Source organism: Crocuta crocuta, unplaced genomic scaffold (genome assembly GCF_008692635.1).
Source record: "Crocuta crocuta isolate KB4526 unplaced genomic scaffold, BGI_CrCroc_1.0 scaffold170, whole genome shotgun sequence".
Classification (NCBI taxonomy): domain Eukaryota; kingdom Metazoa; phylum Chordata; class Mammalia; order Carnivora; family Hyaenidae; genus Crocuta; species Crocuta crocuta.
The window spans coordinates 5,281,492-5,304,921 of record NW_027527853.1 but is presented as its reverse complement, the minus strand read 5'-3'; the positions used below and the strand labels follow the sequence as shown (position 1 = coordinate 5,304,921).

The following is a 23,430-nucleotide window of genomic DNA, read 5'->3' as shown; positions in this document are numbered from 1 at the left end:
GGCCGGCCTACATTTGTGCTGAGAGGGCTGGTTCATTTCATGTGTCACTGGTCGAGGCTGTGGTGCCACTTGTTTGGTCAAACTCTAGTCTAGATGTGGCCGTGAAGGTATTTTATAGATGTGATTAACATTTACAACCAGTTGTCTTTACGTAAAGGAGCTTGCTCTCCATCATGTGGACGTGCCCCCATCCAAACAGCTGAAGGCCTTAGAACAAAAACTGAGGTGTCAGAGAGAAGATGGAATTCTGCCTCAGGGCTGACATAGAATCCTGCCTGTTTCCAGCCTGCTGTCCTGCCCCGCAAATCTCAGGCTTGCCGGTCCCTATAATCACATGAGCTTCCTTAAAATGAGTCTCTTGATCTCTCTCTGTCAACACACACACACACACACACACACACACACACACACAGCCTACTGGTTCCATTTCTCTGGAGAACTCTACTACAATGAGTAACACCAGGTGCCCATGGAAATAATAGCATCTACAATGGTAACACTTTTTCAGTACTTCCAAAGACATGCCATCTCACTGATGCTCATACTCCTTTTAGGGCAAAGTGTAGGACTTGCCCCAGCTCTTCTTAATGTTTATTTATTTGAGAAAGAGAGACAGACAGACAGAGCATGATCAGGGAAGGGGCAGAGAGAGAGAAGGAGACACAGAATCTGCAACAGGCTCCAGGCTCTGAGCTGTCAGCACAGAGCCTGACGTGGGGTTCGAACTCAGGAAATGGTGAGATCATGACCTAAGCCAAAGTCAGACACTTAACCGACTGAGCCACTCGGGTGCCCCTGGCTCAGCTCTTCTGACTGGACTTTCAAATCAGTGAACTCTCTGATTCTTTGAGCTATTATGTCAGAGAAACAGGCTCAAACACTGAGCTCAGAGTCCCTCTTGTATACACTGGGGAATTTAGACTAGATGATCTCTAAGTCTGTCACCAGATCTAGTGGAACATGTGACTTATGAAGTCCCCCCAAGTCCTCCCTAGCTAGATTGCTGTGTCTTACTGACATGGCCCCAGGAGAAGTGGGGGTCGGAGGGCATTTACAAAGCTCCTCTAAGTACCTCAGCTTTTTGGTAGGCAAAGTAGATTAACAAGATCTCTAGGTCCAGCCATGCATCTAAACTTGACCTCCCATTCAGAAATACTTCATCTTCTCTGGGTCCTGGGTTGTGGCCACTTTTGTCTTAAGAAACATTCACAGACAAATACAGAGTCATCCACTATTTGGCCTAGAATATCGCAGACCCCCTGATGCCATTCAACCATGGCTAACAGTTATTAAGTGCTCTGAACTGGTCACTGTTTCCAGAGCTTTCCATGGAGTGTCTCACTAACCTTTACAACAACCCTAAAAGGTAATAATCATCCCCAATTACAAAAGGAGAAACCAAGACAAGAGAAGTTAAGCAATTTATCAGAGGTCGCACAGCCATTAAGTGGTAGAGGTGGGATTCAGACTCTGGCAGAGACGACAGTTGCCTGAGTTGGAGGATTAGGACCAGTGACTCCTTGAAGGCAGGGACTGTAGTTTATGAGTATTGTTATTCCCCTCAGAGTAATTTCTCCGTGATTTGAGTGAATTTCATGTCACATGCTCGTGTATTATAACCAGGGTTGCGTTCATGATTAAGTGAGCAAATGAATACGGAATGCTCAGCATAGGGGCCAGCACCCAGGAAGCACTGAATGAAGGAGCTTTTATTTTGTATTCTGACAGCTGGGCAGAACCCGCTGCTGCCCCCAGGGCTCTCCCAGGCTGTGGAGGCCGCCCTGGAGGGCAGGGCCCCGTGACCAGAGGAAGCGCCCAGTGATGCCAGGCACAGTCTTGGTGGAGCAGTTTTCTCACCTGGCTCCGTTCCAGACCTCCGAGGCTCACCCAGGGCAACTGCCAGACAGACAGCCACTGCTCGTCCCCGGCAGTCAGCCTGGCAGCCACGGGCATCTGGGAGAATTTCTGCAATAAGGAAGGGCCCACAGGAGACTCCTCCCACCCTCAGGATGCAGACGGACCAGGGGGGAGCCGCGAGACAGGCAGCCCATCTGGGTCTACCTGGCTAAAGGTGGCTCTCTGACTTTGTGCTTCCCCACCCTGGCTGCCCGACTGCTCCAGGATATGTTGTCAAACGAGTTCTGGGGAAAGGCATTTATTTTGGCCAAACGGCCGCTATGATACAAAGCAAGGCTGTTGGGTACATTTCTGACATAGTCACTGATATTGCTGATAAACAGAAAGGCCCAAACAGAAAGGCAGGCGGGGTTATCGCTCCACTTTCCATAGCCTGCACCCCATCGGCCTCTGGAGATGCCCTCACAGGCAGACAAGCTCTTGAATCAAAACCGAATCCTCCCAGAGAAATGTGGTGAAGCCCAGGCGATGGGAACAACCCCATATGAAGCTCCTTCCTAACAGCGGCCCCCAGGGGGGTGGGGGCTGTGTTCCAGCTCTGTCATCTGTCAGGGCTGCAGGTGGACAGGTACCAGGTCGGCCAGACCCCTGGATTGGCTGCCCCGAGGGAGGATCGAACCACGTGCCTCTTGGGCTTGTATGTTTGTTTTGCATGTGAGCATCCACTCTGTGCCCAGCACTTTAAACACATTCACGTCTGATTCTCACAATAGAGGTATTGGTACTGCCATTTTACAGATGCGGAAACTGAGGTTCGGTGATGTGAAGTGATTTGCCCGGACCACACAGCTAGTCAGTGGCAGAACTGAGCTGCATCCCCAAGCCTGCCTCATTTTCAGACCTGTGCTCTTAACCTCTACTGAGGGCTGAGGATGCCAGGTGACCTGCTCTGTGTTTTCACCACTTACCAGCTGTGTGACTTTAAGCCAGGTCTCCATATCTCTGTATCTACTTTTATTTATTAATAAATATTGGTACCTAATGTCCAGGAATAATAGCTCTCATTCATAGGGCTCATAGTATGCCAGGCACTCTTCTTAGGGCTTGATATATGTTACCTGTTACTATTATTATCCTTATTTTGAGGCACAGTAAAATTAAGTATCTTGTTCAGGGTCACCTGCTAGTAAGAAACAAAGCCAGAATTTGAATGCCAGTGTCCTGGCGCCTAGCCTTTTAACCTCTCCTTCCTTTGTTTGGTTATGTTTCTGAGACAATTTGCTAGAGAATGAATGAAGGCTGCTACTTGGAGAATTTACTTCAAATCCAGCTTGAGGAGATGGAAAGTTCCTAGAGTTTCAGAAGGGCCTCTCAATGCCCAAGTACCCTGTAAAAGCAGCTGAAGAAGCCCCCTGCATGGTTGTACTGAAGATGAGACGAGAAAGTGTGAGGGTGTCTAGGACACAGGGGACACTCCTTTGTGTTGGATCAGAATTAGAATCAGAATCAGAAACTACCACCATCAGACACGCTGAAGAGGGTCGTGTTCCCCTGCCCTCACTGATTCCAGGATGTAGTACCAAGAGAAAACGAAAGTCACAGAAAAGGACTTTGAAAATAAGCAGAAAGCACTACTTTAGGCTGATTTTTTGCTGAGCCTCAGATCTCGGTGTCCCATAGTAAATAATCTTTCAATGGGATTTTTGCCATTGCCAATGGTTCAATCCTTGAAGTCAATCAAGACTGCCTTCAGGTCTCCTTCCTATACTGGGGCTGGCTTTCATCTCTGGGCTCTTTAGCGAGCTAGGCTGATCAGTCGCCACAGGTACGAGGTAGAGTTGGGATTGGGAGTGTCTGCCATGGGGATGGAAGTAGACTTAGTCCAGAGAGACGCAGAGCACAAAGCCATATACATACACAGCAATGGGAGCGAACACAGAACTTAGTCTCAGTGCCCTGGGAAGAGGCCCTTCCTTAAGCTATGTCATACAGGAAACACCATCATAATGTGTCCAGCACACTGGGACAAACCAGAGGAGCCCCAGACAAAATCTCTGAGGTCAGAGGTATCCCAGAGGTCAAAGGCACCAATGCCCCAGGGCCCCCAGCATTGCTCTGGCAACGTGCCCCAAGGGCTGACTCTTATCGAAGGAAATACAATGGGAAGGTGATAGCAACTGAATGCTAACAACCAGACAAGTCAGAGCCCTGAGCCTCTGCGCATTACCTGAGGGTGGGCCAGGGTGGGCCTTGCACTTGGCCAAGACCCAGCCTCCCACATGGAAGTGTTATAGTCTCAGCAGTGGGCATGTGTGTAGAACCTGCTCCAGGACCTTGACCAAGGCCACGTGCCCTCCCCAAAACCCTAAAAAGAGGGACTTCAACTGTAAAAAGAGGGAGTTCATTTTTTCAGTAAGAATTAAGTGAATAAATATACATGAAGCACTTAGTGCACTTACTAGCTCTCATCATCATTATAACTTGCAAATAATGAAAAAAAAATTAACTTTCCAGGAGTTTAAAGTCGCTGAACTCTGAATTCACAGACTTCTGGCTGGATTCACAGCTGCACCATGAGCTGCGTGCAGTCAGGGGCAAGTCTGGCTAGTTCCTGATACCACCTGCAGCAGTGCTGAGCACACAGCCCGACAGAGTACACTCTTGATCAATATTTGTTGAATGAATTTATGTTCAAGAGAAGCAGTAAGGAGACACAACAGCAAAAGAGAGAAGGGAGGGGGATAGGGGCTGTTCAGGCAGTAATTTCTGACCATGAGGACAGGTCAGCAAAAAGAAAATATTTTATTTTTTGATAATGAAAGGTAAAGAAAAAGATTTTAAAAAAATTTTTAAGTTGTGCTACTGGGATGTAAAAGGTAATAAACCAGAGAACTGAGGTGAGGTAAAGAGGAGACTCCTCTTCCACTCAGATATTAGATTAAAAAAAATTTTTTAATGTTTATTTATTTTTGAAAGAGAGAGAGACAGAACACGAGTGGGGGAGGGGCAGAGAGAAAGGGAGACACAGAACCCGAAGCAGGCTCCAGGCTCTGAGCTGTCAGCAAGGAGCCTGACTTGGGGCTCAAACCCATAAACTGTGAGATCATGACCTGAGCCGAAGTTGGACACTTAACTGACCGAGGTTAAGGTGCCCTTCAAATATTAGATTTTTAATAGTTTACATGTAATATGCTAGAGTTTTACTCTCCACTAATAAAATGGCTCCGACTTGATTATCAGAGGAACTGATTCACTGCTAAGCTATGTCTGCTCTGAGCTTCTGAGTCACAGCAAGTCATAAAGGCTTTCATTACCCTGTGGAAACTCACCCCAGGAGGGCTGGGTTTTACTTTTCTTCTTTTTTTAAAGTTCTTGTGTTCTGGGTACACATTCTTCCTCTTTCAGGCTAGGTCCAAACAATCCCCACACACTGAACAACGCAATCCATTCAGAGTGGAAAGGAAGCATTCATAATTTGACTTGGTTGTTTAAGGAACAGATTGTGGGTTATCGCTTTACCCGTGTTGACCTCAGGGACTGCACATTGGAGACTCTGGAATCAGACAGTCCTGAGTTGAATCCTGGCCGGCCTCTGGCTCAGTTTCCCCATGTGTGAAATGAAGATGATAATAAGACTTAGTTCCTAAAAATGCGATCAGGATTAAGTAAAATAATACAGGTGCAGGCATAGGATAAGATTTTAATAAATGGATGGTGGTGGTGATGTAGCAAGTGGTTGGCACTTGGGCTATCTGCGGCCCCCCACCATGGCAGAATCTCTGGAGACCTAAGTAACAAGGAACACTTTAACAGCCCTTTCTACTAAGTGCTTTCCTTTAATCATGCTAATCCTCACAACCACCCTCTGAAGTGGGGACTGCTACCCTGTCCAATTTGTAGATGGGACAACTGAAGTTCAGAGACGCTGGGCATCAGTGTGTGAGAGGATGTCCCCGGCCCCTCACCGCTGCAACTGTCTTCCACTATCTGTTGCTGCGCAATGACCCCATGTGGCTGTGTACATCTAGATTAATGAAAATTAAATTATTAAACATTCAATTCCTCAAATCACACTGGCAGCATTTCAGTGATAGGCAGCACATGTGGTTCCCGGCTACCACAACACACCGGGCGGATCTCAAACATCTCCACCATCNAGTTATTAAGTGCTCTGAACTGGTCACTGTTTCCAGAGCTTTCCATGGAGTGTCTCACTAACCTTTACAACAACCCTAAAAGGTAATAATCATCCCCAATTACAAAAGGAGAAACCAAGACAAGAGAAGTTAAGCAATTTATCAGAGGTCGCACAGCCATTAAGTGGTAGAGGTGGGATTCAGACTCTGGCAGAGACGCAGGACAGTTGCCTGAGTTGGAGGATTAGGACCAGTGACTCCTTGAAGGCAGGGACTGTAGTTTATGAGTATTGTTATTCCCCTCAGAGTAATTTCTCCGTGATTTGAGTGAATTTCATGTCACATGCTCGTGTATTATAACCAGGGTTGCGTTCATGATTAAGTGAGCAAATGAATACGGAATGCTCAGCATAGGGGCCAGCACCCAGGAAGCACTGAATGAAGGAGCTTTTATTTTGTATTCTGACAGCTGGGCAGAACCCGCTGCTGCCCCCAGGGCTCTCCCAGGCTGTGGAGGCCGCCCTGGAGGGCAGGGCCCCGTGACCAGAGGAAGCGCCCAGTGATGCCAGGCACAGTCTTGGTGGAGCAGTTTTCTCACCTGGCTCCGTTCCAGACCTCCGAGGCTCACCCAGGGCAACTGCCAGACAGACAGCCACTGCTCGTCCCCGGCAGTCAGCCTGGCAGCCACGGGCATCTGGGAGAATTTCTGCAATAAGGAAGGGCCCACAGGAGACTCCTCCCACCCTCAGGATGCAGACGGACCAGGGGGGAGCAGCGAGACAGGCAGCCCATCTGGGTCTACCTGGCTAAAGGTGGCTCTCTGACTTTGTGCTTCCCCACCCCGGCTGCCCGACTGCTCCAGGATATGTTGTCAAACGAGTTCTGGGGAAAGGCATTTATTTTGGCCAAACGGCCGCTATGATACAAAGCAAGGCTGTTGGGTACATTTCTGACATAGTCACTGATATTGCTGATAAACAGAAAGGCCCAAACAGAAAGGCAGGCGGGGTTATCGCTCCACTTTCCATAGCCTGCACCCCATCGGCCTCTGGAGATGCCCTCACAGGCAGACAAGCTCTTGAATCAAAACCGAATCCTCCCAGAGAAATGTGGTGAAGCCCAGGCGATGGGAACAACCCCATATGAAGCTCCTTCCTAACAGCGGCCCCCAGGGGGGTGGGGGCTGTGTTCCAGCTCTGTCATCTGTCAGGGCTGCAGGTGGACAGGTACCAGGTCGGCCAGACCCCTGGATTGGCTGCCCCGAGGGAGGATCGAACCACGTGCCTCTTGGGCTTGTATGTTTGTTTTGCATGTGAGCATCCACTCTGTGCCCAGCACTTTAAACACATTCACGTCTGATTCTCACAATAGAGGTATTGGTACTGCCATTTTACAGATGCGGAAACTGAGGTTCGGTGATGTGAAGTGATTTGCCCGGACCACACAGCTAGTCAGTGGCAGAACTGAGCTGCATCCCCAAGCCTGCCTCATTTTCAGACCTGTGCTCTTAACCTCTACTGAGGGCTGAGGATGCCAGGTGACCTGCTCTGTGTTTTCACCACTTACCAGCTGTGTGACTTTAAGCCAGGTCTCCATATCTCTGTATCTACTTTTATTTATTAATAAATATTGGTACCTAATGTCCAGGAATAATAGCTCTCATTCATAGGGCTCATAGTATGCCAGGCACTCTTCTTAGGGCTTGGTATATGTTACCTGTTACTATTATTATCCTTATTTTGAGGCACAGTAAAATTAAGTATCTTGTTCAGGGTCACCTGCTAGTAAGAAACAAAGCCAGAATTTGAATGCCAGTGTCCTGGCGCCTAGCCTTTTAACCTCTCCTTCCTTTGTTTGGTTATGTTTCTGAGACAATTTGCTAGAGAATGAATGAAGGCTGCTACTTGGAGAATTTACTTCAAATCCAGCTTGAGGAGATGGAAAGTTCCTAGAGTTTCAGAAGGGCCTCTCAATGCCCAAGTACCCTGTAAAAGCAGCTGAAGAAGCCCCCTGCATGGTTGTACTGAAGATGAGACGAGAAAGTGTGAGGGTGTCTAGGACACAGGGGACACTCCTTTGTGTTGGATCAGAATTAGAATCAGAATCAGAAACTACCACCATCAGACACGCTGAAGAGGGTCGTGTTCCCCTGCCCTCACTGATTCCAGGATGTAGTACCAAGAGAAAACGAAAGTCACAGAAAAGGACTTTGAAAATAAGCAGAAAGCACTACTTTAGGCTGATTTTTTGCTGAGCCTCAGATCTCGGTGTCCCATAGTAAATAATCTTTCAATGGGATTTTTGCCATTGCCAATGGTTCAATCCTTGAAGTCAATCAAGACTGCCTTCAGGTCTCCTTCCTATACTGGGGCTGGCTTTCATCTCTGGGCTCTTTAGCGAGCTAGGCTGATCAGTCGCCACAGGTACGAGGTAGAGTTGGGATTGGGAGTGTCTGCCATGGGGATGGAAGTAGACTTAGTCCAGAGAGACGCAGAGCACAAAGCCATATACATACACAGCAATGGGAGCGAACACAGAACTTAGTCTCAGTGCCCTGGGAAGAGGCCCTTCCTTAAGCTATGTCATACAGGAAACACCATCATAATGTGTCCAGCACACTGGGACAAACCAGAGGAGCCCCAGACAAAATCTCTGAGGTCAGAGGTATCCCAGAGGTCAAAGGCACCAATGCCCCAGGGCCCCCAGCATTGCTCTGGCAACGTGCCCCAAGGGCTGACTCTTATCAAAGGAAATACAATGGGAAGGTGATAGCAACTGAATGCTAACAACCAGACAAGTCAGAGCCCTGAGCCTCTGCGCATTACCTGAGGGTGGGCCAGGGTGGGCCTTGCACTTGGCCAAGACCCAGCCTCCCACATGGAAGTGTTATAGTCTCAGCAGTGGGCATGTGTGTAGAACCTGCTCCAGGACCTTGACCAAGGCCACGTGCCCTCCCCAAAACCCTAAAAAGAGGGACTTCAACTGTAAAAAGAGGGAGTTCATTTTTTCAGTAAGAATTAAGTGAATAAATATACATGAAGCACTTAGTGCACTTACTAGCTCTCATCATCATTATAACTTGCAAATAATGAAAAAAAAATTAACTTTCCAGGAGTTTAAAGTCGCTGAACTCTGAATTCACAGACTTCTGGCTGGATTCACAGCTGCACCATGAGCTGCGTGCAGTCAGGGGCAAGTCTGGCTAGTTCCTGATACCACCTGCAGCAGTGCTGAGCACACAGCCCGACAGAGTACACTCTTGATCAATATTTGTTGAATGAATTTATGTTCAAGAGAAGCAGTAAGGAGACACAACAGCAAAAGAGAGAAGGGAGGGGGATAGGGGCTGTTCAGGCAGTAATTTCTGACCATGAGGACAGGTCAGCAAAAAGAAAATATTTTATTTTTTGATAATGAAAGGTAAAGAAAAAGATTTTAAAAAAATTTTTAAGTTGTGCTACTGGGATGTAAAAGGTAATAAACCAGAGAACTGAGGTGAGGTAAAGAGGAGACTCCTCTTCCACTCAGATATTAGATTAAAAAAAATTTTTTAATGTTTATTTATTTTTGAAAGAGAGAGAGACAGAACACGAGTGGGGGAGGGGCAGAGAGAAAGGGAGACACAGAACCCGAAGCAGGCTCCAGGCTCTGAGCTGTCAGCAAGGAGCCTGACTTGGGGCTCAAACCCATAAACTGTGAGATCATGACCTGAGCCGAAGTTGGACACTTAACTGACCGAGGTTAAGGTGCCCTTCAAATATTAGATTTTTAATAGTTTACATGTAATATGCTAGAGTTTTACTCTCCACTAATAAAATGGCTCCGACTTGATTATCAGAGGAACTGATTCACTGCTAAGCTATGTCTGCTCTGAGCTTCTGAGTCACAGCAAGTCATAAAGGCTTTCATTACCCTGTGGAAACTCACCCCAGGAGGGCTGGGTTTTACTTTTCTTCTTTTTTTAAAGTTCTTGTGTTCTGGGTACACATTCTTCCTCTTTCAGGCTAGGTCCAAACAATCCCCACACACTGAACAACGCAATCCATTCAGAGTGGAAAGGAAGCATTCATAATTTGACTTGGTTGTTTAAGGAACAGATTGTGGGTTATCGCTTTACCCGTGTTGACCTCAGGGACTGCACATTGGAGACTCTGGAATCAGACAGTCCTGAGTTGAATCCTGGCCGGCCTCTGGCTCAGTTTCCCCATGTGTGAAATGAAGATGATAATAAGACTTAGTTCCTAAAAATGCGATCAGGATTAAGTAAAATAATACAGGTGCAGGCATAGGATAAGATTTTAATAAATGGATGGTGGTGGTGATGTAGCAAGTGGTTGGCACTTGGGCTATCTGCGGCCCCCCACCATGGCAGAATCTCTGGAGACCTAAGTAACAAGGAACACTTTAACAGCCCTTTCTACTAAGTGCTTTCCTTTAATCATGCTAATCCTCACAACCACCCTCTGAAGTGGGGACTGCTACCCTGTCCAATTTGTAGATGGGACAACTGAAGTTCAGAGACGCTGGGCATCAGTGTGTGAGAGGATGTCCCCGGCCCCTCACCGCTGCAACTGTCTTCCACTATCTGTTGCTGCGCAATGACCCCATGTGGCTGTGTACATCTAGATTAATGAAAATTAAATTATTAAACATTCAATTCCTCAAATCACACTGGCAGCATTTCAGTGATAGGCAGCACATGTGGTTCCCGGCTACCACAACACACCGGGCGGATCTCAAACATCTCCACCATCCCAGAATGTTTCAGTAGACAGCTCTGTTCTCAGGAAAGGAGCCCACAAATAAGTGACTGCTGAAGGAAGTAAATACAATGAGTAAAGCTCTATTTTATTTTCACCAAACTAACTCGTTGTTTTGACAAAATATGAGCCCAACCTAGACCTCCTTTCTAGATGTGTAGCTTCACCTTGTAAAGGGAGAGCATAAAGGTCCTGTATCAGCTGGCCTCATTTGATTTGCAAACTCCTTACTTCCTTAGTCCCTAGCCTAGACCACTAATTTTTCACTTTTCCATGTGCAAAGAGAGCCAAACTTCAAGAGGTGAGATCAGCGTAGAGTTTATTTTTAGTAATCTCTACACCCCATGTGGGGCTTGAACTCAAAGCTCAGAGATCAAAACTTACATGAAAAAAAAAAAAGAGAGAGCACTAAAGCCAGCCAGGCACCCCAGTAAACATCTATTTTTAGTCCAAGTATTTTATTATTTTTAAGTGCTTATTTATCTATTTTTGAGAGAGAAAGATAGACAGCAAGTGGGGGAGGGGCACAGAGAGGGAGACAGATCCCACGCAGGCTTCATGCTCTCAGTGCAGAGCCCAATGTGGGGCTTGAACTTACAAACTGTGAGATCATGACCTGAGCCGAAACCAAGAGTCAGACGCTTAACTGACTGAGATACCCAGGTGCTCCTAGTTCAAGTACTTTAAAACATCTTGTTTGACTTTTACAACCTTCAGAGGTAGGTCTTATACCCACTTCACAGCCAGGAAGACTGAGGTTCAGAGAAGTTTCTTGCCATTAATAAGACCAAAGTCCAGTATCAAGGTCAGAGATAGGCTGCAATTCTCCTGCCTTCCAGCTTCCTTTGAGGTGCAGCCTGTAGAAATTCTGAAGTCTTAAGAACCCAAGATCAGTTTTGTAGTTTGTGGGCGGAGAGATCTGGTCGCCTTTGGTCCCATCTGGTCCCTCTGGCCTGTGAGACCCTGTCACTAGTGAGACCCCTTGACCCCTGAATTCACAATTGACCCCCTGAACTCAGGATTGACTTCCTCAACTCAGGAAATTCCTAAAAGCTTCTGCCTATCAATTTCATCTTTTAGAAGCTAATTAAAACATTGCTAAAGAGGAAAAGAAACAGTTGAGGAGAATGCCTACATGGATGAACCAGAAAGTGCCCCCGACAGTTACTTCAGTTTCACTATAAGGTTAAAAGTCCCTTCCCCCAAAATATTCATCCCTAATAAAGGAGTCTGCCATGGCTATGGAATTATTCCCATGATCTCCTTATTTGTACCAATAAAGATGATGTTGAGAGGCAACTCCACATGGTGTAGTCTTTGTCTATAACTCACCAAAGGAGGGGACCCACTTTGGTCTGGTAACATGACCTGAGTGAATGAGGGGAAGCCAGACCATTCATTCAATAACTACTACTTGATCATCTACCATCTGTCAAGCACTAAACTAGGTGCTGGGGAAAGAGACATAGTCACTCCCCCTCATGAAGGTTACTGTCTGACGGAGGAGGCAGACAGAAATCAAATAAGCCAGCAAAGGTACAGCTATCTGTTCTGACAGGTGCCATGAAGGAGTACAGGATGTTCTGAGTGACAAATACAGAGGGACCTGTTAGGGCGTGCTGCTGGGAAGCACAGGTGAGTGACCGCTGGTTCCAGCCATGCCCTGGGGAGCCCAGACCAACCAGAAGACCTAGAACTACAAAGAACCAAGGGTATTTTCCATTTGCCTACAGCTCTGCTATATAGCTCTTAGCATGACCTCAGCCACGCAAACATCACAGGGCCAGGGCTCCACTGGCTGACAAGCCATCAGCCTCTTTCAGGCCAGTGCTGGGCCCCTGCCAAGTAGGCTCCCCTTCACAAGAGGGCTGCCTTGCTGCTGGCCATTGAGGCTGCAGACTATACTACAGAGTTTGTTACTCAGTTACTGCACTAAGTGTGGGTTCAAAATCCAAGACAACTGAGATTTGCTAAGAATTTAGTATGTTCATATCCATTAGGATGACTACATGAAAACAAACTGAGACAAAACCAGAAAACAATTGCTGGTGAGGATGTGGAACCTTACACACTGCTGGTGGGAATGTTATTAAAATCATGCAGTCAGCATGGAAAACAGTGTAGTGGTGGCTCAAAACATGAAACATAGAATTACCACATGATCCAACAATTCCACTTTGGGGTATATACCCAAAAGAATTAAGAGCAGGAACTCAAAAAACAGTATTGTTCAGAGCTACATTACTCACAATAGCCAAAAAGTGAAACAACCCAAGTGCTCATCGATGGATGATTGGATAAACAAAATGTGGTATATACATACAGCCTCAAGAAGGAAAAAAATTCTGGGGCGCCTGGGTGGCTCAGTTGGTTAAGCATCTGACTTTGGCTCAGGTCATGATCTCACAGTTCGTGGGTTCGATCCCCACGTCGGGCTATGTGCTCACAGCTCAGAGCCTGGAGCCTGTTTCAGATTCTGTGTCTCCTCTCTCTCGGACCCTCCCCTGCGCTCTCTCTCTCTCTCAGAAATAAATAAAATATTTAAAAAAAAAAAAAGAAGGAAAAAATTCTGACATCTTCTATAACATGGATGAACACTGAGGACATTACACCAAGTGAAATAAGCTAGTCACAAAAAAAGGAATGATTTCACTCAAATGGGGTACCTAGACAGTCAAATTCACAGAGACAGAAAATAGAATGATAGTTGTTAGGGGATGGGGAGGGGTGGAATGAGGAATTATTATTTAATGAGTACTACAGAGTTTCAGTTTGGGAAGATGGAAACCTTCTGAGGACAGAAGACGGTGATGACAGTACAACAACGTGAATGTACTTAATGCTATTCAACTGTCCACTTACAATGATCAAAATGGTAATGTTTATGCTATATACACTGAACCACAATTTAAACAACAAAGAACCTATCATGAGCCTGGTCAAGAAGTCACAATGTGCTCTCACAGATGAATCAAAAATTGGCTCTGCCTTCCTGGGGCGCCTGGGTGGCTTAGTCAGTTAAGCATCTGACTTCGGCTCAGGTCATGATCTTGTGGTTCGTGGGTTCAAGCCCCGCACTGGGTTCTGGGCTGACAGCTAGCTCAGAGCCTGGAGCCCACTTTGGATTCTGTGTCTCCCTCTCTCTCTGACTCTCCTCTGCTCATGCTGTCTCTCTCTCTCTCAGAAATAAATAAAACATTAAAAAAAAATTTTTTTTTAATTGGCTCTGCCTTCAAACTGCTTGTGCACTACAGCTACTGGGCATCCCACTTATTCCTCTACATTCGGGCCACCCCTCAGACGTCCCCCAGGGTTTTGTATTGCCCCACCCCAGCAATGGGTAAAGAGGGAGCATAAAAAAGGGTAGAAAGTGAGTGTTTGCCATACAACTACAGATGGCTCCTAACTTACGATGGTACAACTCAATTTTCCAACTTTATGAAGGTGCAGAAGTAACACACATTCAGTTGAAACGTACTTTGAAATTTGAATTTGGACTTGTCCAGGGCTAGTGCTATGCAGTATAATACTCTCACGGTGCTGGGCAGGGGCAGCAAGCCACAGCTGTCAGTCGCCTACACAATCACATGGGGAAATAACTGATATGCTTACAACCATTCTGCATCCATACAACCTTTCTGTTTTTCACTTTCAGTACAGCATTCAACGATTACATGAGATACTCAACTCTATTAAAAAACAGGCTTTGGGTCACCTGAGTGGCTCATTCGGTTAAGCGTCTGACTTCGTCTTGGGTCCTGATCTCATGGTTCGTGGGTTTGGGCCCCGCGTTGGGCTCTGTGCTGACAGCTAGCTCAGAGCCTGGAGTCTGTTTCAGATTCTGTGTCTCCCTCTCTCTCTGACCCTCCCCTGCTCATGCTGTCTCTCTCTCTCTCTCAGAAATAAACAAAACGTTAAAAAAATAAAACAAAATAAAACAGGCTTTGTGTTAGATGATTTTGTCCAGATGATGAAGGCTAATGTAGGTGTTCTGAGTATGTTCAAGGTAGGCTCTGCGAAGCTACTATTCTTTAGGTGAGATGTATTAAGTGCATTTTCTTTTTTTTTTAGTGTTTATTGCTTTATTTTGAGAGACAGAAGCAGACAGAAAAGGAGACAGAATCCCAAGCAGGCTCCATGCTGTCAGTGCAAAGCCCAATGTGAGGCTCAATCTCACGAACTGTGAGATCATGACCTGAGCTGAAACCAAGAGTTAGGCGCTCAACTGACTGAGCCACCCAGGCATCCCTATGCGTTTTCAACTTACGATATTTTCAACTTAGGATTGGCTTAATGGGGTGTAACACCCTCATAGGTCAAGGAAAGTCTGAATTATGTGCCAGACACTATGATAGTGCTTTAAATATTTTATCATTGTTGATCCTTACAATGCCTTTGTGAGGTATGTATCATTCCCCTCATTTTATACACAAAGAAATAAAAGCTCAGAAATACAGTTGTTCAGAAATATTTAGCTCCTGGAGTGCCTCTGGGTGGCTCAGTTGGTTAAGGGTTTGACTTTTGATCTCAGCTCAGGTCATGATCTCAGTGTCATGGGATTGAGCCCCATGACCAGCTCTACACTGAGCGTGGAGCCTGCTTGAGATTCTCTCTCTCTCTCTCTCTCTCTCTCTCTCTCTCTCCTTCTCTCCCTCTCCTGCTCAAACTCTCTCTTTCTCAAAACAAACAGACAAAACCAAAAATATTTAGCTCCTAATGACAAATCCAGGAGTGAAACTTGGTCTGCCTGGTCCAAAACTCATCATTTTACCTGAATTGTGCTGATTACAGAAAGAAGGAGGCTCTTTTAGGAGATGCGGTGAGGTTGGTCAGATAGTAATGAAAGATGGCAAAGCAGGTCAAATGCCCAAGTTGGAGGGAGGTGGGCCAGGTAGTTCATGGTCTAGGCCATCAAAGTTCATCTTGTGTAGCAGAGACATCTGGGATGCCCACCTTGTGTGTCTGTATCCCCTGGCACAGCTGATTGGACCAGGAGTGAACACCTGACTCAAAATGAGCCAACTGGTATCTCTCTTAAATATCCCCAACTAGAGACACTGAGGCCATAGGAGACGTAGAGTTGGGACCAAGTCACCCCACAGTACCCCAAAGCTCCATGCACACTGCCAACTGCAGGGAAGCAGGAATCAGAGACTCCACGAAGGCAGCCGATGTGCAGAGAAAACAGACACCATGTGCAGGAAAGAACGGAGACATAAGGCCCGATAGTCCCTGGGGAGAGAGACCGAATGCCACCCTGCCTCACATAATTCCAGCTCCTGTGAGGCCCATGATTTAGATTCTGTGAGATTTCTCTCTAACTTTGGGGGAAAAAAAACAGAAAGACTAAGCCATGCTTTACTTGAGCAAGCTTGTGGGCGTGCGTTCCTTGAAATTAAGCAGTTGCTGGCCACGACACCTCACCCTTCAGGCAGGACGCCTGGCTAGGGGAAGAAGGACTCTATGAGACCACAGCCCAGCTTGGTTGAAGAAATGCACCCTGTTGGCCTTTGGGAAAACAGTGACAATTGTCTTTCCTGTCCCTTTCTATTTCTCTGCTTTTCTTCTCTTAGTGGCTACCCTCCCTCCTGTCCAGTAGCTTGGGCTCTCACGCTGGCCTCCTGCAAAGCCACCCCACCCAGCCCTGCACTCGCCTAGAGGGTGCGCACCCTGGCCAGAGGAAAAGCAGGCTGAGGTCCTGTTTCACAGAAGAATGTGAAGAACTAGCCTGCCCAAGGCAATTTTCTTATTAATTTAACTCAGTCATATTGCTTTTTCAGTATCTTATATGTCAGTCCTTTCCTTCTCATTCTAGCCTGGGGATGAGCTCCCTCTGCCCTGCAAAGCATTTGCCTCAACCAGTAGATCTTCTGTTTAGTCACCCTGACTAGGACTAATCTCGCAATGCTGCCTAGTGTCTCGCCACTGGCTTATAAGGAAAGTGCAATCCCTAACCACACCGGATTACCTTCTGTCAACCTCACCACATGGGCCCAAGGCTCCCTGGCCTTTCTGTGCTTTTCCAAAGCCTAGAATGTCTTCCTTTTCATTATTTCTGTCAAATTGCCTCATCCTTTAAGACTGAGTCAAGTGATACTTCCCCACAAAGCTTATTTCTCTTCCTTCTGCTCTAGCATTGTAATTCCCTATGTCTATTCTGGTTTGTATCTCATTCTTGTGTTCTAACTAGTTGATTTCCTAGGCCTAGGAGACCAAGTCATGCTACGTATATTTTTCTAGACCTATTCTTCACATACCATCTGGTGCTTATAGATCTCTGTAAAAGTAAATGTTATCAAACGGGGAAGGAATTTTAGGGGTTCTCACGTGCAATTTCACATGTATATTCATTTAATCCTCAAATAATCCTATAAGGTAGGGGGTGTTATTAAGAACACTGAAGCTGAAAATTTTAATTCATTTGCCTATGAACCCATAGGAAGTAAGGGGCAGGAAATGGGATTCTCATCAGGCCTCCTTGGCTTCAAAGCCCAGGGCACTTGCACCCTAATGCCCAATAGGCTTTGCAACCCAACGCCTTATTCTGTTTGCTGATAAAACTTAAGGTGCCAGATGTCCAAGCAGTTGTTTCTGGCTGTTTCTGAGTGCTCAGAAACACTCACAGCACACTCCTATTCAATAGAACAGTGTTCAATAGAAATTATACAGAGGATAGGCAACCGCTGACATGTCATGGTACATGCATTATCTGGTATACACCACTGAACAGTTCACATATGAATTTGCAACATAAAAGCTTACAGCTTCACATTTTCCTTGCAAGATCAAGAATGCAAAAAGTACTACAATATCAGGCACCTTGGTGGCTCAGTCGGTTAAGTGACACTCGATTTCAGCTCAGGTCATGATCCCATGGTTCGCAGGTTCAAGCCCGGCATCAGGCTCTGCGCTGACAGAACTGGGATTCTGCGCCTGCTTGGGATTCTCTCTTCCTCTCTCTCACCCCCTCCCCCCTTCAAAATAAATAAACAAACTTTGGAAAAAAAAAAAAAAGTACTGCAACACCAATTTGCCCCTGGATAGCAGGTGCTAGAAATTGATTATGCTCAGTGTTCCGGCATGTGTGAAGTGACTCTTTGCCAAACCTCATCCACAAAGCACCTGAGACAATATTTAGTTTAATGTTTCCTGATAGAAGGGAGATGGGAAGGCTTCTGATGGTCCCTTTCAGGACCAAGAATCAATGACTTTATTGCACTAAACTGTCTCAAAGCTCTTGCCAGCTCTTGCTTCCATAGTCAATATTTAAAATGCATATTCAGCATCAGTGATGTGCTAGGGGTTGCCGAGGATATAAAAATCTCATTCCTTTCTGGCAGGGCCATATGCCATGGGGACAGGGAAACTCACCAGTAAACCCAAGCCAGACAAATACCAGCAACTTTGGGCATGCTTTGAGGGCACGCATATAAATAAGATACATTGTGGAAGAGGGGAAGAAAAACAAACCACATTAACTTATTTTTAAAAGGCATTTGTGGCTTTATAAATGACTTGAGAGCCTGTAAAATGCGCCTTTAGGAAGTATACCATTGAGAGTTCCCATGATTCAATCAATAGAGTGGGGACACTTTCCTTAGGCAGTGACTCTCCAAGTTCTGTACTCCCGGAAGGGAGGGAAATGACTCAGTAAATTAAACACTTCTGCTTTCCTGAGTGTTTAGTAAATGCAGGGCAGTAGTTCTGTAGGAGTACCAGCATGGCATGACTATCACTTGAGTCCTGACTAGTTCTATGGTGTATCTGGGTAAACCAAGTCACCGTGTGGGCTGCTCATCAGGGGCCGTCACGGATGACAGTGAATAAGAACCATTGGATCTTTTTCCCATCATGCCTCATCCTTCTTAAGTGGAATTTCCTTTTTCTTTTCTGCTTATTTAAAAGGTTAGTTTTGAATATTTAACTATAAATTTTCAAATAGCAAAATGCTTTTTGCTAAAAATAGTCAGAAAATTCTCTGTTGCATAAATCACAGCCTTGGGGGCTCTCTACAGATCTGTTTCCCTTCAAGTAAGCCATTCAAACTGTTTTTCAAATGAAAAGAAAAGGATTCTTAGAGGGGTCAAGTGGTCTCCTAAAGACTATAAAGTCGATAAGCTCTTTGAAAGGGGTTCCTAGAAATATCAAGGATTTCACTCCAAAAACATGTACAAATGAAATAACAAGTACCTGGAAAAATACATAACAATAGGACAATTACGTGGTGACCATATGGACAATAGCAGAGCCATTTCACAAAGCAATGATCTACACAGGACCAGAAGAGAAAATTCTAGCTGATCGAATGGACAATATCACAAGTATGGAATGAGAAAAATGCTACAGTTGCAACAATGATGCTCCCTAGAGTTGAATGTTTCCTATGAATGCACTGTGGCCACACTGGAAAAGCACAGCAACATAAGGACTGCAAGAAACTTTCCTCTCAATCAATCCAGTGCAGAGAGATTTGACACCAAAGCAAGAGATAAGCCACAGGGAAAATGGAAATCCATGGCAATAACCTGCAAAAGCATCTGTAAAAGAAAAAAAAGAAAGGGGCACCTGGGTGACTCAGTTGATTAAGTGTCTGACTCTTGACTTCCGCTCAGGTCATGATTTCACATTTCGTGAGTTTGAGTCCCGCATCAGGCTCTTCACTGACAGCATGGAGTCTGTTTAGGATTCTCTGTTTCCCCTCTCTCTATGCCCCTCCCCCACCTCAAAAATAAATATTTTAAAAGATAAAAGAAAAAAATACCCAAACCCATAACACAAAAGGCAACAACTACAAAAAAGAGAATCTTGTCCTTCAGTAATGCACAAAGTCACACAGACGTGCACTCTTAAGAACATCCATTGCAGCAAGGGCACTGTTAACAGGGAGATGTTGGAACAAGTTGCACGTCTATAGCAGAAAGTTAAGAAGAATTCAAATCAAACTGTTCAAAGTAGTTATTCCTAGGTAGTAAGAGTGGCAGGAGAGAAAGAACAGGAAGAACGTGGCAAGAATTTCTACTTTCGAGTTGTGCAATCCAGAAGGGACTGCTTGTTGTCTTTTTACATTGCACTATTTTTTTATGATAAAACGTTTTAAATATTATTTAAAAAATTTTTAAACCTGTTATGTTTGGGAGAATCACGAAGTCTTGGAGTTGAGAGAAGCCGCAGGCATCTGTCTAATCTACTTTCAGCCAGATTCAGCTTCATAGCCTGGCTCCTGGCATGGGAATCAAGAGAGAATGGCCACTTCTGGCTAGCAGGCGCTCTGGCCTTAAGATTCAGAGCTAGTTTACGGAAGCTGGTGCACCCCAGGGATGTGAAAATCAAATAAGCTTTACGGTTTTCATAATCTACTCCTACACTGCAAAATACCAACGGCATCTCAGTGGGGGCTCCAGTAACTTCCAAATCCTCCTGGTTCACACCAGGTCCTAAGAAGTTCGGTAGTCAACCTCAGAAGAGGAGTGAACACCGCAGACTGAGGTCAACTCTAAACCCGTTGGTTATCAGTGCAGCACCTTCCCTACTAGACTGTAACTAGTCTCATGGGGCCTCAGCGTCTATACAGTCATGGTCACTAACACCCGTCACTTGGACATTCTTTCTACCATCTTGAAGTTTGAGGAGAGTTGCTTTTTATTGTTATTTGATGTACTCAACAGTCAGAATTTTACACATTTCAGTAAGTACAAGGGCTTTCTTTGATCTTCTCTTAGGGCCTTTTACATCTCACTCTCCACACTCTACCCCTCCACACCACAATGGGAAGCGTTTCTGGCACTGTTCCCTCTGATGCACATCTCATTGTACCAAGCATCCTTAGTCCTGTCAGCACTTACAGTTACTTAACTACACACAGTGCTCAAAACTGGGAGGTACACCTGCGAAGGGTTGGCCATCCCAGAGTTTTCAGTCTGTTACCATACCTAACGCTCTGCCTTCCACATCTTGCTGAGTGCAGGTATTCAATACGTGGAGCTATAAAATGATAGAATTTTACAGCCAGAAGGAACCTCCAGAAGATCAGTTCCTATCATTCCACAGCTGAGAAAGATGAGGCCCAGCTAGTTAAATCTGGATCATTCTGGAAATATCAACCAGAGTTCGGGTGTTCCTACTCTGAGTTCAGAGTTTCTGCTGTCAGGTTGCTGGTCAGATGAATGACTGACTGACTTTCCCACTTAATTTGCACAACCAAAGGAAACTGGAAAAGAGATTCAAGTTATATGACCTAATAAATATAATTGTTTGGAAAGACTATATTTGCCCAATTTAACTGAAGTTTTCTACTTTCAACTGAGTTTATGTTGATAGTTTCAGGCATGTTTTTAGCCATTTATTTTTATTTTTTTGTAAAAATCTCATGTTATCTTTTATTTTAAATTCCAGTTAGTAAAGCTACAGTGTAATATTAGTTTCACATGTACAATATAGAGCAGCACTTCCACATATCACCCAGTGCTCATCACAAGTGCGCTCCTTAATCCCCATCAGCTGTTTCATCCATCCCCTGCCCCACTGTGGAAACCTTTGGTTTGTCTCTTAGTTAAGAGTCTGTTTGTCACTGTCTCCTTTTTGCCCCCTTTGTTTTGTTTCATTTCCATGTGTTAGTGAAATCATATGGTATTTGTCTTTCTCTGACAGGCTTATTTCACCCAGCAGAACATTCTCTAGCTCCGTCTGCTCTGTTGCAAATGACAAGATAAAGTTTGGACCAATGCATATACCTTCCAGACAAAATACAAGTCAGATTTCAATACAGTGTTAAACTCCAATTTCTCTATCATCTATATGACTTGCCTCAAATAATGATATCACCAAGTTGAACCCAATATGTTTTTATGTGTCTTTACATGTCAGTGAAGGTACAAACTTTTCATGTTATATCCCTATTATGCAATTACTTCAAAGAAAAACAAAAGACTTAAGAACTGAACATTGTTATAACATGACTATAAGTGAACATTGTTATAACATGACTATCTGATATTCACTAAAGAGATTCTCAAACCAGGTTGTCTTTTAAGAATTGAACTTTTAGGGCACTTGGATGGCTCAGTTGGTTGAGCGTCTGACTTCAGCTCAGGTCATGATCTCACGGCTCTTGAGTTCAAGCCCCGTACCGGGCTCCATGCTGACAGCTCAGAGCCTGCAGCCTGCTTTGGATTCTGTGTCTCCCTCTCTCTCTAGCCCTCTCCCGCTCATGCTCTGTCTCCCTCTCTCAAAAATAAATAAACATTTAAAAAATAAATAATAAAGAAAAGAATTGAAATTTGCCCTCTGAATCTTTTTTGGTTTTGTTTTTTACTAAATAACCATTGACAGCTTTGGGTTTCATTTCATTTTCTTGCTCATCCTAATGGAGAAAGGTTTAAAAAAGAAAAATAGATAAAATAGATGAAAGAAAAGAGAAAGGCATAGATAAATCAGAAACTGGAAGGGAGAAGTAGTTGCTTCCTGGAGGAAGAGAGACATGTTTGAGGTGTGGTCAGAGGCGTGGTCAGGAACCCTGTGCCCATCAAGTCTCCCCTTCTTTTTGTCCTCACCTCTGTCTCTCATCCCTCCCGCCGAGAAGTGGGTTGGATATCTTACCAGTGACTTTGGACAAACAGAAAACGATAAAGTTCCTAACCTCAGATTTAGACACATCACTCCAGCCCAACCTGGAATCGCTTACAATGCATGGGAGCAAACCATCATACTAGCCACTCCTATCCCCTTCCACTGCAATTCAATGTCATAAAAAACAACCTTTTGGAATTACAGTAGGCCTTTTAAAGATTATCTAATCTAAACCCTCCTCAGTGTTTTATAGAAAAGAGAACTGACATCCAGAGAAATGAGGTCACTTGCTGAAAGTTATTCAGCAAGAGTAAAGTAGATGCCCAAACTACAGACTTGCTTTGTTCAGAGCTATTTCCTCTATAAGCAATTTAACAGCTCTGGACCCCACAGTCTCCAAGTTTGGAGAGATGAAGAACAATTACGAAATGGCACAGAACAACATGAAAACAAACTAACCCAAAACAATAACTTCGCTCCACNGGAGGTCAAAGTAGCAGCAAGTGGGCTGATGTATGGAGTAATAGTACCTGGAAGAATTTAATTGCACTTTTTCCTCTGTCACCCATTTCTTGAAAGCAGAGACAATAAAAATGCACACAAGACTGCTCAAACTTACTTTGAACCAACACAGGTCTTTTTAAGACTTAAAACTCAGGGATTAACAAATACATATTTCCCTACACACGGGCTTACGGAAATCACATTATCAGAATTAAAACATCCGGTCATTCAAGGAGTCTCAGAACCCTGGAGAAAATGAAATGCCTTTTACAGAAATCGGTCCTCTCGGCTCACCTGCACAGGTAGCAATCTAGCTTAATTCCAGAGAGGCTTTGCTACACCCGTGGACTAAACGCAGCCTGTCAAAGAACGTGACCCACAAAACTAACATTCCAAAGCAGGACCTGAGAAAAAGAAGAAAACTCTTCCTTACCCTTAAAAATAACAGAAACAATAGGATCCGGTTTCCCAAATTTCGTTTTAGGGATATTGCTGGCAGACTCCACAATCACGCGAAGCATGGCTCTTCGTGGGCTGAAAGCAAGCGCCAGCGAACGAGTTACGCGGAGTGTGCGCTGGGGCTGCGCGCGGCGCCGCGGGTGGAGACG

The 23,430-nt window shown here is 45.0% G+C and overlaps 1 protein-coding gene across 2 annotated transcripts in view; it reads right to left on the bottom strand.

The window, feature by feature from the left end:
• Positions 1 to 23,391, bottom strand: part of MYOF (myoferlin) — a 160,390-nt gene extending 136,999 nt beyond the window's left edge. For both annotated transcript variants that reach the window (XM_077779775.1, XM_077779782.1), the window contains exon 1: positions 23,256 to 23,391. In XM_077779775.1, coding sequence (XP_077635901.1) covers positions 23,256 to 23,343 — 88 coding nt within the window. In that variant the 5' untranslated portion in view covers positions 23,344 to 23,391. The remainder of the gene's footprint in view (positions 1 to 23,255) is intronic.
• Positions 23,392 to 23,430: the final 39 nt, after the last annotated feature.